This window comes from Dunckerocampus dactyliophorus, chromosome 19 (assembly GCF_027744805.1).
Source record: "Dunckerocampus dactyliophorus isolate RoL2022-P2 chromosome 19, RoL_Ddac_1.1, whole genome shotgun sequence".
Lineage (NCBI taxonomy): Eukaryota > Metazoa > Chordata > Actinopteri > Syngnathiformes > Syngnathidae > Dunckerocampus > Dunckerocampus dactyliophorus.
Window position 1 is genome coordinate 17,508,241 of NC_072837.1, and position 14,943 is coordinate 17,523,183.

The 14,943-nt window shown below is 41.6% G+C and overlaps 1 protein-coding gene across 4 annotated transcripts; it reads left to right on the forward strand.

The window, feature by feature from the left end:
* The first annotated feature begins 12 nt into the window (after nucleotides 1-12).
* LOC129171962 (protein SOGA3-like) lies at nucleotides 13-13,377 on the forward strand. Of its 4 annotated transcripts, none has more exons than XR_008566871.1 (9): nucleotides 14-624; nucleotides 1,237-1,461; nucleotides 1,539-1,697; nucleotides 1,776-1,835; nucleotides 2,862-3,131; nucleotides 3,202-3,582; nucleotides 4,706-5,362; nucleotides 5,461-5,759; nucleotides 13,119-13,266. XR_008566871.1 is itself a non-coding variant. In XM_054761165.1 (8 exons), the coding sequence occupies exons 1-8, from the start codon at nucleotides 475-477 to the stop codon at nucleotides 13,227-13,229; spliced, it is 2,016 nt and encodes a 671-aa protein (XP_054617140.1). In that variant the 5' UTR covers nucleotides 13-474; the 3' UTR covers nucleotides 13,230-13,377. The 4 variants fall into 4 exon arrangements, 2 of the variants coding, with proteins under 2 accessions (XP_054617140.1, XP_054617139.1); XR_008566870.1 differs by having other exon boundaries at nucleotides 19-624; nucleotides 1,773-1,835; XM_054761165.1 differs by lacking the exon at nucleotides 5,461-5,759 and having other exon boundaries at nucleotides 13-624; nucleotides 1,773-1,835; nucleotides 13,119-13,377.
* Nucleotides 13,378-14,943: the final 1,566 nt, after the last annotated feature.

Sequence of the window (14,943 nt, forward strand, 5' to 3'; positions counted from 1 at the left end):
TGCGGACTACCTTGCACTATATTTTGCCCGAAGTAGCTTGAAGCACCGGGGGTTCTAAAAGAAGCACCAAGCTTACCAATGGAGGGACGCTGACGGCAGGAAGAGGGCGCCCAAGAGCCTAGTTGGTGAGTCTGCTAACCCGGATGCTGGATGGTGCTGAGGCTGGTCCCAGCAAATAGGGCGGATGCTGGCGTTCCCTCGTCTGTTTACTCATCTTTATGCATCTTAAATGCGACTCCACATGGAGGTTTGTGGTCCAGTACACCCTTGGTGAACGACATACCAGGGGAGCCGCAGGGAAGTGAAGCTGCCCTCCTGCACTGCGCAGCAGCAGAAGCCCACACCAAGCCGGGCAGGCAGGGCCTCATTCGATTCGGCTTCACGAGTGGAGTGGAGGATGCTGGCTGGCTGAGTTGATCGAGCAGGTAGAAGCAGACGAAGCAGGGGCTTTTGGAGGTGGGGAAACACAGCAGGATGCACAGCATGACCGACACAGAGGAGGCTGCTCTGGGTGATCCGAAGCCGGCTGCAGAGGCCACCGAGGCGGGTTCCATGACACAGCACGAGGAGGCCCTGTTGCAAGAGGAGATGGACAGACTTTTGGAGGAAAACGACATCCTTAAGGTTGTGTATGCTGCTGTATTGTTGTCCCTCATCTTGCTTTGCTTGTCTACAACTTGATAGCACGAATGAGAGGCTGTATGCAAAGGCTGCAGCGATGTTTATCATTTTTGTTGTAGAGCAATTTCTAGACCATTTCATGCTGCTAAATAAGGTAACCAAACCAGAGAGAATCGCAGAAACAGCTTCAGTATGATGCAATGCACTTCCACACCACTGCAAAGTACATCACAGTAATATAACTACTGATTTATTACAAAAACAACATTTGCAAAAGCCCAGTTTTAGTATTTGGATCTCTTCAGGTTGTGCAGATGTCAATAGAATACGCCTAAATGCACATCAGTGCACAGCTGAGTCAGTCAAGTGAGCAACTGATCATTGCGCTGAACACCGTTTGCATAAAGTCTGGATCTGTGCTGAAATCACTCTTGACAGATGACTAATTGGTTATTGATCTGACTCGCATTGATCTCTTGCAATCAATAGCATATTTTGCTCCAAATGAGGGACGACAGATGGGGCTGAGATGAGTCGCGTTTGCACTACCATTTCACTAAATCTTCACTAAAACAATCAAAATGTCACAATTTATTGGTTATTTGGCGTTTCCAGTGTGAGATAGAGGAGATGAGGGCCGAGATGGACGAGATGCGGGACACATTCTACGAGGAGGACACCTGTCAGTTGCAGGAAATGCGTCGGGAGATGGAGAGAGCCAACAAAAACTGCCGGATTCTGCAGTATCGCCTGCGCAAGGCAGAGAGGAAGCGACTGCGTTATGCCCAGACGGGCGAGATCGACGAGGAGCTTCTCAGGAGTCTGGAACAGGACCTGAAGGTGCAGTGCGGGTGGGAGAACAGATGATATTACTGTAAAGGCAGATTTATGAGTGCGGTCGTCAATGTGGGCTTCAGGTTGCCAAGGACGTGTCGGTGAGGCTGCATCACGAGCTGGAGAAGGTGGAGGAGAACCGCACCAAAACCGAGGAGGAGAATGAGAAACTGCGGCAGAATCTTATCGAGGTGGAGGTGACCAAACAAGCTCTGCAGAACGAGCTGGACAAATCCAAGGAGGTCGGTGTAAACATCACCTAGGTTCATGTGATGTTTCGCTTCTCTCAAGAGTCTACCATGATTGACTTTCCTCAGAAGAGACGAGGCGGCAAGGACATCCAGAAGACGGACAAGAAAGCAGCACAGACTCCCACTGAGGTCAGTCCACACATGATGAATGGGTGTCTGTGCTCTCATGTTTCATATTTCTTAACTGGACTAAGGATAAACATTCATTTGGGGTATATTTATGAAGGTCAATGTGACAAAAATTAGGGATGTAAAGAAAGATACAAGAAAAGTGTTTGGTAAGGGAGTGATCAAACACGCTGGCATGGATTGGCATGGATTGTGTCAAGCTGTCAAACTGAAACCGTCGAGGTTTTACAGACTAGTGTTTAGGGGTGTAACAACACGTGTATCTGTATCGAACCGTTCAATACACATGCGGACCGAACCGTGACCCCTGTATCGTACAATATGCGGTTTCATATTTATTTTATCGACTTCTGACGGCGTATCTGCGATCGACTACTCTGGCTTAGGTTGCATTGTCAAGCACAGAGACACTGAGCTCCGCCTCTCACATTCATACCATGCTGAAAATGTTGAAAAATGTGAAAAATGTCGGCAATTTAAATAAAATTCAAATTAAAAGAGGCAAGGTAATTTTTTTTTGTACAGAAAAAATATCGAACCGTAGCACAAACGTATCGAACAGAACCGAACTGTGAATTTTGTGAATCGATGCACTCCTGCTAGTGTTGATTCTCACGCCGCACGCAGATTGTTTTTTGTGATCAGATCACTGCATGAAAGGCATTAATCAGCATATGCCGATCACGTGTTTTTTACAGAAATCAGCCGATATCAATCTGTGGCCGATCCATCTGAGCATCTTATAAAAAATTACCAATTAATCAGGAACTAACTGTTTTTTTTTTTGTTTTTTTTTAATCATTTTTTAGAATGTCCACACTCACCACCTTGGCGATTAGCGTGCCATAAGTGTGACACTCCTGTTGTGTCATTCAAGTGTCAAATACGTTTGTCCCGTCTTTAGTGAGAGCTCTACTGCTCATCTTAGTTCAGAGGTTTTTGGCTCTAAAAGCCGTTAAATCTGCTCTTCACTTTTAAGCTCTTAAGCCCCCCCTCCCGCCCTCAACATTTCTCTTGGTTCTGCAGGAGGACAACGAGGACCTGAAGTGCCAGCTGGCCTTGATCAAAGAGGAGGCCATACTTATGAGGAGGAAGACGGCCACCATCGACAAAGAGAAGGACCGCCTGGAGCAGGAGCTGCAGAAGTACCGCTCCTTCTATGGCGAACTGGACAGCACCCATCCCAAAGGTGAGGCCGGGGGGCCTCCGTCCACCCGTGAGTCGGAGCTGAAGCTACGTCTCCGCCTGGTAGAGGAGGAGGCCAACATCTTGGGCAGGAAAATTGTAGAACTTGAGGTGAGAGAACGATACTTTGAAATGTGTTACTGAGTGGAAGGTGTGAGATTTTCAAGCCTTTCTTCCTCAGGTGGAGAACCGAGGCCTGAGATCTGAGCTGGATGACCTCCGCGGTGAGGGCGAAGGGGAGGGAAGCTCTGGGGGCGGGGTGATGGGTGGCTCGGGCACGGGGCGAGGGCTTGGGGACGACCTGACGGAGCTCAGGCAGCAGCTGCAGCTGGTGGAGGACGAGGCCGAGCTCTTGAGGAGGAACCTCGCAGATGCGGAGGAGCAGAACCAGAGGGTGACCACCGAGCTGAACAAGCTGCGGTTCAAAGCCGGCACCCACGAAGGTGGGGGCCGGCATGGAGGAGGAGTCTCGGGAGGAACCGGGACGGAGGGAGTAAAGGCAGAGGCTCTGCAGGAGGAGCTGAAGGCGGCCAGGCTTCAAATCAACGACCTAAGTGGCAAGGTCGGAAAAGTTTGGTGCTAACTTAACATCCTATGTTCTGTTGTTATTTTTAGAGATACACAATATTTTTTTTTCAAGCCGATGCCGATACCGATAACTTTTTTATATGTATTTTTTTTTATTTAGATTTAACTGTAGTTTGTGCACACCTGGAGGTAAAAAGGACTCAAACAAAGTTGGATTTGACAAAGTGTACCTGTTTGATTTGTCCTCATCAAATATCATGACATCACTGCTATCAGGAGAACCACAGTATAGAGCGGAGGGAGACACCTGCTGTGGCCCAGCAAGGTGCTCTGTAGTCGGGCACGCGCTCCAAGCAGCTGCGGCACAACAAGCCCAAGGCCTTTAGCGATGCTGGCGTTTCAGGTGGCTGATAAGTTTTTTTTGTGTGCTCGATGTTTTGTTTTATTTTCCACTCATCGCGGAGTATTTGGTACAAGTAGCACGTGAAATGTCTCTGAAACGTGAATGTTTGTTTACAAGTGAGCTCAGGGGAAGTTACGACAGGCCGTTAACGTCACAGGCAGGAGGGAAAAAAGAAGCGCTTGATTTGCTCACCAGGACAGTACGGGTAATTTCGCCTCATTTTGGGAGCTATTTTGAATGTTTTTGGATTTATCAGTATGACGTCATAATTCCGTTTTATGATTATCGTGCACCCTTAGATATTTTATATATTGTGTTTTGCTGGGTGATGGTGTTCCACTCCAGTCTTGTGTGTGGCTGGAATAGGCTTTACTAAGCAGGTGGCACTTTGCCAAACTACTAAAACCATCTGCTGGATTTAATGTGGTCCTGCACCCACTGGGCCCCTTTGCAAGTAAACTCTGACAGTCTGTAACATCAAAATTCAATATCTGCTACAAGGTATTTGAGTTTTTGGGTTAAAAATGCAATGAACAGTTGGCTAAAGTTTTTGGCCCCATTGCAAGCGGACTGTAACAGTAAAAAGTGTCAGTGAATGGCTTGATCCAGACCAGCGTCCAGATCTACACCGATATTCAGTCAAAGTACTAAGGAACAGCTAAAAATGTATGTTGGTTTGAGCACCCTCTGCTGGTCACATTCATGCATGGCACCATCTTTTTTAAAACTGGGATGTCCTTTTTTGTCTCTTCAGGTGATGCAGCTGCAATACGAGAACCGCGTGCTGCTGTCCAACATGCAGCGCTACGACCTGGCCTCCCACCTTTCCCTGCGGCCCAGTCCGAGGGACAGTGATGCCGAGAGCGACGCCGGCGGCGGTACCAGCGGTCGCCGTGAAAGCGACGAGGACTCCACGTCGTCCCGCCTGCTGCCGCCTCACCGCAAACGCGAGGGCCCCGTCGGCGGGGAGAGCGACTCGGACGAAGTCAGGAACAATAACGGCAGCAACCGTTGCTTGACTCCTACGAGGGGCCTCCTCACCCCCACCGGACCAGAGGGCGCCGCCTCTCCCACTTTATCCCGCCTCCTTCCTGGCGGCCGGTGCAGCCTACACGACAGGCAGCAAATGATTGACATCCGAGTGGAAGCGGAGAGGCTCGTTCGGACCATCGACCGCCTCATCGCCGACACGGCGGCCATCATCTCAGAGGCGAGGGTCTACGTATCCAATGGCGATCTCGTCCCAGGAGGGGATGACGGCGCCGAGGATGACGGGAGCCGAATTAGGGAGCATGAGCTGCTGTACCGCATCAACGCCCAGATGAAAGCCTTCCGGAAAGAACTGCAGGCCTTCATAGACAGACTGGAAGTACCCAGGCTGGGAGAGCGGGACAGCGAGGAGCCGCTGTCGGTGAGAAACCAAAAAACGTTCACCGTCGATCCTAAAATAGTTTTGCGCTAACTCTTTTTTCCCCCTCACTTGCAATCTCATGTTCCTCACATTCCCAGATGTTCCAGCCTATCATTTTGCTCATCCTCATACTCGTGTTGTTCTCCTCCCTCTCGTACGCCACCATCTTTAAACTCGTCTTTCTTTTCACCCTCTTCTTTGTTCTGTGATTGGACGCCCCCTTCTTTTCTTCTTCATCTCCGTTAATCCCTCGCCTCTTCTTCTCTGTTGATTTGAATTTTTTTGTTTTTTTTTTCCAACCTAACCCCCCTTCACCGCATTATTTGTTGCCAAGGTTACCAAAAGCACAGGGAAAGCTCAAGCTGGTGTCCCAGCCGGGCATCAGTCCCAGAAGAAGGTGAGTTTGTGGCTCCAACATGTCTGTCTTGGGTGACAATTGTTGTTTTACCGCAACAATAACATTACTGCCATGTATATAATCCATTTAGCTTAGCCGCTGTTAGCATTAAAGCCTACGCGCAGCTACATTGCTCTTAATTCAATTTTCAAATATGATACATGTGGTCTTCAGGTTTAGTACAAGTTCCTAGACGGCGACGCAAGTCGAGTTTTGGTGTACAGTCGCCCCTCGCATATTTATATGCATACTAACATGAATATTTAAGCAAATTGCACTTATTCTTGGCCTAAATGAAGCATTTTCAAGCATTAAATGGCTAAATGAACTACAATACAGATGTAAGGCAGACGAAGCCTTTTAATTCTGACTGTAGTATTCAACATTGGCCACCAGGTGTCAGTAATTGTTCGGTGAGACAAGCACCAGACGTGATCGCCGGGTTTAAATGATCTCACAACAGGCGCAATAATAATAACATGGGCTACTGTCAGGGGGCCATAACCCACGACAAGCTAAAACCAACTCTGAACCTTCGACGTCACTTCCTGTCCTCTACATAGCTATCCGCCCCCCACTAAGGTCCCCGACGGAGCACATTCACTGTGACACACGAGTGGGAGTTTTATTTACATCTTAAATGTTTCATTTACTCTTATTATGTACGTGTACGTGTTCCCGAAAGACACAACGAGACACAACTCGGACACCACCTTCCAGTTTTGCCATGAGTTATTTCTTGAATTCAACTCAATTCAATCGTGTTTTTCACCTTCTTGATCAAAATGCTGGCACTTGAAACTTTCTGTGGCTCCATTTTGGGTGATTTGAGGTGAGAAACACCATTGGATTCGAGAAATAACTCATGGCAAAACGGGAAGGTGGCGTCCGTCCGCGTGGTGTCTCGCTGCCGCATCGTGTCTTTGGGAACAGTCACAGCAAGAATCACGTCATCAATGAAGGCAAAAGAACAGTTTTCCCTTGTTTATCGCAGGGGGATAGGTTCCTAAAATAGGCCGCGATAAGTGAAAGGAGCCAACTTCATTTTTGTACAGTGATTATGTTTTAAGGCTGTAAAACCTCTCCCCATACACTTGATACACTTTTTTCAGACAGGCGTTAACATTTTCTCACCTTTAAACACTCTCAAAAAAGTTTTGTTTTAATTTTAATGATCAACCTTAATGATCAACACAAGAAATGATAGTCACTCACGCATATTTCGATCCCGCTCCGCTGTACAATATCGTTTTTCTATCCTTGTTAAAACATATTGCTGCAAACGAACCGAAGATTCATTTACAAGCTAGCAAGCAAGCTAGCAATGACGCAGGAGACATGGCAGGACGGCACAAAGGAAAATGATTGACAGTGGTCTACAGCCAGGTGCAGACAGACGAGAGAGGGAAGAGATAGACACACAACTGCCCACAATGCAATTCTTCTTAAAGGGCCAGGCTCGGCCTGTAACAGCGTTCATAGGCTGTAATTTAAAAAAAAAAAAAAAAAAGAAGCAGCACAAAAAAAAAATTCTGTGAAAGGTGAACCGCGATAGAGCGAGGGAACACTGTAACTTTAAATGTTGAGTGATCCCTTTCGTTCATCATTTACATGTACTGTATTTACTGCATATGCATTTGGAATGTAAAACTATAATTAGAAAACTATAAAAGCGTGTTTTGTGTTAACATTTTTTTTAGTTTATTCTTGTAAAATTGTGACTTTTATTGTCACGAGAATACGACTTTTTTATTGTAAAATTACAGCTGTTTTTTTGCATTTTGGCAGTTGTTTTTTAATTTTAATTTTAATTAACATTTTTCAACTTTCGTGTAAATTTTCTTCTCATAATTATGACTTTATTCCCACATATTGTGACATTTTTCCCAACCTAATTTTCCAAAAATTACAATATGTGTTTCTCATGGAATGTCAAAGAATGTCTTTTTTCTAGAGTATTTCAACGCTATGCTATTAACATAATACTATTTTTCTTCATAATATTACAAGTTTATTCTTGTAAAATTGTGTCTTTTTTTCTTGTTATAGTGTGACATTTTTCTCTTCATATTTTGAATTTATTCTTGTAAAATTACAGCTGTTTTTTGCTTTTTCTTTTTTTTTTTTACATTTTTCAACTACGTATTTCAAGTGTTAATTTATCCCTTTTGTTCATCATTTACATGTATTTATATGCATTTGGAATGTAAAACTATAATTAGAAAACTATAAAAATGTGTTTCTTGGCTTTCTGGAACGGGTTCATTGGACTGACATGATTTCTTTCGGGAAAAATGGATTCTGACCTCCGGGAACGGATGAAGGACGCTAACCAAGCTTCCGCTGTCTTGGAATGCATTAGAAAATTGGAGGAAGTGGTGCACTTTTTCGAATATTTCTGCCTTCTAAATATGCCGTTGAAAGTAACCAAAATATTAGGTACCGCTGTTAGGAGCGATAGGCCTACCGAGCAGTTATTACACCACTGAAAACCACAATATTAAATATATTGTCAAATTAAAACCTAATAATAACAATAATGAATGCTTAGAATGATGGCTCCAAGGAAAAGGTGAGGTCGGAACCCCCTCCCCATGACCTCTATGTCCCGATTTAACCTTGCTTGTAAATACATTCGCGCTTCAGAGGAGCTCACGGCCGCCGTCAGATCTTCCTCGCTGGTCAGAAACACATTACATACCGTCCCCGCTGTCATCGCCTCAAGGTAACACGGGGACACTTTGTTTTGAAATCCCCCCCTTTAACTCCTTGAGGGCACAGCGTTGTCATCTGTTACGGGGGGCCGCGACAGGTGGAGGAATGATGGAGGTGATCCGGAGGCTTCCAACATGGGAGGGGTGGGGGGAAATGCGATGCCTCCAAGTTCAAGAATTAGCAAATGAGGAGCGGTGCGTGGGAGGGGGGGTCAGGCAGATGAACAGTAGCAACTGTCCACCACGGGTTCATGTTACAGGAGGATGTGGGGTGGCATTCCGCGCGCTTCTGTAGCGTGAAACATCCGGGAAATCTGCGTTATGACTCAAACTTGGCATATTTCTTGCTCATAAATGACATGAAATGGTACAGTTGAGTTCAAAATGCTTTGGAAGTCGTGCTAGCATGCGTGGAATGCACGGAGCTTTAAAGTTGTACGCTGATTGCACCGGGGTGTCCGAACTTTATAGTGAAAAACCAAAGGATGAAACTTTGCCACTTTGATATTTTGTAAGATGAGGTCACATATACAGTATATTTTTCCAAAACGGCATGTCAGCTTTGTGATATACTGTAGGTGGAAGTGTATTATTAGTATCACAAGTCGCTCTTTTTTCTCCTCATCTTTTTTTTCCAAAAACATTTGTAATCTTCGTAAATTTGCTTTTCATTATATGATGACTTTATTTCATAGTATTTGGACTTCATTGCCGTAATATTATAACTTTCTCCCCTGCCTAATTTTCCAACTCTATTTTGTTTCTCCTATTATTACAACTTTTGAAAAGTAAAGTATTTTTTCTTTACTATTTATTTAACTCTATGTTACTAAAATGATATTATTTTTTCTCACAATATTGCAAGTTTGTTCTTGTAAAATTGAGACTTTTTTTCTCGTTAGAATATGACTTTTTTCTCTTAATATTTTGACTTTATTCTTGTAAAATTACAGCTGTTTTTGTGCCTTTTGGCTGCTGTTTTTTTTTCCAACTATGTATTTTAACTTTTACATTTTCTTCTCATGATTATGACTTTATTCCCATAAGTTTTTCATCAACCCATTTTTCCAAAAATCATATTTTTTCCTCATATTACAACTTAACATTTAACATAACTTTTTTTCTTTAATATTTCAACTCTGTGCTGCTAAAATTACATAATTTCTTCTTATTATATTCGGAGTTTATTCTTGTGAAATTGAGACGTTTTTCTCGTTAGAATATGACTTTTTTTTTTTTGCTTAATATTTTGACTTTTTGTGCATTTCAGCTGCTGTTGTTTTTTTTAAATAAATTTTCTTCTGGTAATTATGAGTTTATTCCCATAATATTCCCTTTTTTAAATATGTCCACTCTGCGCTGCTAAAGTGACATTATTTTTCCTTGTAATGTGTGAGTTTATTCTTGTAAACTTGTAACTTTTATTCTCATTAAAGTACAGCTTTTTTTCTCTTTTCTCGTTGGAATATGACTTTTTTTTTTGCTTAATATTTTGACTTTATTCTTGTAAAATTGCAGCTGTTTTTTGCATTTCAACTGTTGTTGTTTTTTTAAATTTAGCTACATACTTCAGCTTTCTTCTTGTCAATTTTCTTATGACTTTATTCCCATATTATAACTTGTTCATCAACCCAATTTTCCAAAAATTACATTCGTAATATTACAACTTTTTGAAAAATAACATATATGTTCTCTAATATTTCAACTCTATGCTACTAAAATGACATTTATCCTTATAATATTCAGAGTTTATGCTTTTATCGTCGTTAGAATACAACTTTTTTATTGTAAAATTACAGCTGTTTTTTGCATTTCAGCAGTTGTTTTATTTTTTATTTTTGCAACTACGTTTTGCAACTTTCTTTGTGTAAATGTTCTTCTCATAATTATGATTTTATTCCCATGATATTGTGACATGTTTCCTAACCTCATTTTCCAAAAATGACCACGTGTTCTCATAACATTCCAACTACTGAAAAATAGCCTTTTTTCTAGAATATATCAACGCTACGCTATTAACATAACATTGTTTTTCTTCATAATATTATAATATTACAAGTTCTTGTTATAGTAGGACTTTTTTCTCTTCATATTTTGACTTTATTCTTGTAAAATTACAGGTTTTTGCTTTTTTTTTTTCTCTCTACATTTTTCAACTACGTATTTCAACTTTCATTCTGACTTTATTCTCGTACCAATGTAACTTTTTCCGCAACTTGATTTTCCAAAAATTACAACTTTATTTGTTGTTTTGGTTGTTTCTCATAACATTAAGACTTTTTTCCAAAAAAAACCATCTTTTTTCCTTAATATTTCAACCTTATGACACTACAATGATGTTACTGTTCCTCGTTATTGTCATAAAATTATCGCGTCAGATAGTTTTTTCTCGAAATATTTCGACTTACTGCTGATTTTTCAATTTTTCAGTTTTTTTTTTTAGTTTTCTTGTTAAATTATATTTGATTTAAAAAATGATTTCATATATTTCATTAAAATATATTATTTTATGTGCCGCCGGCTAGTCAATGAGTTATGGACAATTAGATGCTAAGTAATTTCGCTTTATGGCGGCCGTGTCATTCAACCGAGCTTGCTCAAATTTTACGCACACGTGCGTCTCAGGTCGGTGCCAAATTTTGTGGTGATTCGTCTTAACACCCTAAAGTTACAATGTGTGAGAAATTTCAAGTCAATCCGACTTATGCGGTCTAATAACAGCGCCACCATGCACAGTAGGGGTAGTCACATGACCGTGCTGTATAAAACTTTCCTCACGCTTGGTGACACATGAATGCTGATAGGACATGAAATCAAACAGAATTACTCACCCACTTGGCGTCCACTGGGAAAAAAATGGTCGCATGTCACAAGACAAAATCTGCCCGGACGCCCGAAAGCGGAGTAGCAACAGAGAAGCTTATTGGCCGGGAGGTGGCGGCAGGCTTAAATAGCTATGTAAACACTTTCCCTCTTCCCACCCTCCCCACCCCCGCCCTTGAGTATTTTTAGCCAGGGTGCTGGTGACGACAGTTGTCCCGTTGCAAGCTTCACATGCTGGAATAAATTTGACATTATGATATTGGATCCGGGGTCCGACGGGGGCGCGCCCACCTTCGCTGATGAAACGGGGAGGTGGGAGTGGAGGAGGAGGAAGAGGGTGGGGTGGGGGGGTTCTGGAACAAGTTGTTTACTCTTTTGTTCCAACGACTTGACCTCCATACGGGAGTGGGCTCTTTAAAAGTGGGCCCGCCCGGCTTTACGTAACGCCAGGGAGGAAAAACACGGGGACCGCACGGCAGAGGGACACTTTGGAAGGGGGGTGAGTCAGGAGCAGGGACTAGACCGAGAGCCGGGGATTTTACTGGAGGGCAGGGCCAGCTTTGTGCACCTGGAAGAAGGTAGGGGCAAAGAAGCGTGGATGGATCGCAATGATTGTTGCGCCCGTTGATGGTTAATGATGACATGTTTTTACTTACCTGCACTAATGTTTCCATTGATGTTTGTCACTTAGCAGGATTTATGGATGATGGATCCACCATAAACCCATTTTCCATTATAAATATGCATGAACACACAGGAAACACTCAGGCACATGGCTGAGGTGGGCTCTTACAAGTTGGCGCTGCTCCAAATTGGGATTATTCGGCCTTGGCGGAGGTCTGCGCTCTACTGAGTGCCATCCATGTTATGCATAATTAACAGGAACACTATGCCTCAGGCTCACAGGAGCTGGTGGCTCCCTGTCGCACTTTCGATACCAAGATATTTTATTTCTAGCCCTCTTCATTTCAATATTTCGCTATGAACCCCTAAAAAAACAGGTATCATTACATGAGCATTTCATGCGTCATGCTTGAAACACGTGTGTGTTCCCTTCCTGGTAAATGGCAGCCCTGCCACATGCCAGGGATGTCTTTCGATGCTACGCAGCAAGGTGCGCGCAGGCAGGGGTGGAGGTCAGCGGCGAAGATGACCTCTACCCCGAGTGTCTAAAACGCGCTAACGTGTGTCATGGGACACGTCCGGCGTGTCCACACGTGCTGCGTTAAGGTGGTCTTACATGCCTGTCAATTTAGGACAGCAAAGTGGCCCACAGTACAAAGATGTTGTGTCATAGAAGGTTCGCTTCTGTCTGCGTTAGGTCGTTTTGGTGCAGATCTGGATAAAGGTGCAGATTTTTTTTTAAATGTATATTTTCCTTCAATTTCACAAAGTGGCTCGCATTTTGTGTGCGCATAATAAAGCTGCATCACAGCATGAGGCGTAAATGGTAGCTCCCATTCATCGGTTTTGACCGCATTTTTAAAATTATTTTTGTTTTTATCCGCTTGTGAAAAGGATGCAAGAAAACAAATCTCACAATGTCAGTGGGGATACGTTGGTGTCGTGTGTCAACGCGCATGTTCACTTTTGCAGGTTTTGATGAATTTGTGTGATATTTTGCTTCCGTTTTTGTCAAATAAGTAGAAAAAGTACATTGCAATTGCGTTTTTGCCCAACTGTCTACGGGAATGCATGAAATCTTTCTGAAAAGGATGCATTTTCAGCTCCTTAAAATGCACATGCTGTGCCTTAACAAACTAACTAACCTACCTTGGAAAGTGTGCCACTCCTTAAAAAGCCCACGTGTTTGTCTTTGTAGTGTTTCCTATCGCCATCCATCCATCCGTCCAGCCATCCGCCAACGGCATCCCTGCCGGCACCTCCCTACAAGAAAGTAAAACAGGAGGACGGACGGACGTTGCCATTTTGAAAAATATACAAAGGAAAAAGGTCTCAGAGTGTCGGGTGGCCCGCGTCATGCCGGCCATTGATCTGGAGCGCGGGCTGGAACACGGCGGTCGGGGTTGGGGACAAGAGAGGCCCGACGTGATGGACAACTTTGACTCAGAGATGCAAGAGTGGGAGGACCAGCTGCAGGACATCCAGAGGAAAATAGAAGAGGTGAGCCCGAAGCGTGGAAGTACACTTTATGAATGGATTCTGTCTTTACCACATGCTACCACGGGGATGTCCAAAGTGCGCCGCGGGGGCCATTTGTGGCCCGCGGCACATTCTAAAAATATAATTTAACAAGAAGACTAAAAAAAAACAGCAATAATGGAAAAATTTGTAATTTTTACAAGAATCAAGTCAAAATATTAACAGAAAAAAACACTGTAATTGTAATTTTACAAGCATATTGTTGTAATATTACAGTATGAGGAAAAATAACCTCATTTTAGTGGCATAAAGTTGAAATAAAAATAAAAAATACTAAAAAAACAACTAATAAAGTTGTAATTTTTAGAAAATTAGGTTAAAAAAAGTTATGCTACGAGAATAAAGTCAAACTTTTATGGGAATAAAGTCACAATATTATGACAAGACAATTTACTAAGATTATTGAAGAAGAAATATGTTGAAAATTGAAAAACTAGCAAAAAATGGAAAAAGCAGAAATTATATTAATAAAATATTAATATTTTGACTTGGGAAAAAATTTGAATTTATGCAGGAAAAAAGACATAATTTTACGAAAATAACGTAATATTATGAGGAAACACAACCCCATTTTAGCAGTTCAAAGATTAAATATTAAAAAAAAAATGTTTTAAGGCGTAATATGAAAAAAAAATCGTAATAAAGTTGTAACTTTTGGAAAATTTGGTTGCAAAAAAAGTTATGCTATAAATAAATAATATTCTATGCTATAAATAAATAAAGTAAAACTTATGGGAATAAATTCACAATATAGAAGACAATTTACACAGATTATTTAAGAAATAAGTTGAAATATGTTGAAAATCAAAGGAAAAAACAGAAGAAAAAAAAAGGAAAAAGCAGTAATTTTACACAAATAAAGCCAAAATATTAAGAGAAAAAAATGTGAATTTATGCAGAAAAAGACGTAATTTTATGAAAATAATTATGAGGCAACAAAACCCCATTTTAGCAGCATAAAGATTAAATATTAAAGAAAAAATGTTTTAAGGCATAATATGAAAAAAAACAACTAATAAAGTTGTAATTTTTGGACAATTAGGTTGCAAAAAAAGATATGCTAAGAGAATACACTAAAACATTTATGGGAATAAAGTTACAATATTATGAGAAGACAATTTACACAGATTATTTGAGACATAAGTGGAAATATGTTGAAAATTAGGAGAAAAAAACAGTAAAAAAAAATGGAAAAAGCAGTAATTTTACACAAATAAAGTCAAACTATTACGAGAAAAAATGTGAATTTATGGAGGAAAAAGTCATTTTACGAGAATAATGTAATATGAAGAAACACAACCCCATTTTAGCAGCATAAAGATAAAATATGAAAGAAAAATATCTTTCTAAAGTATAATATGAAAAACAAAACAATAAAGTTGTGACTTTTACAAAATTAGGTTGCAAAAAAGTTCTGAGAATAAAATAAAAATGTTATGGGATTAAAGTCACAAGAAGAAAATGTACAAAGATTATCTAAGAAG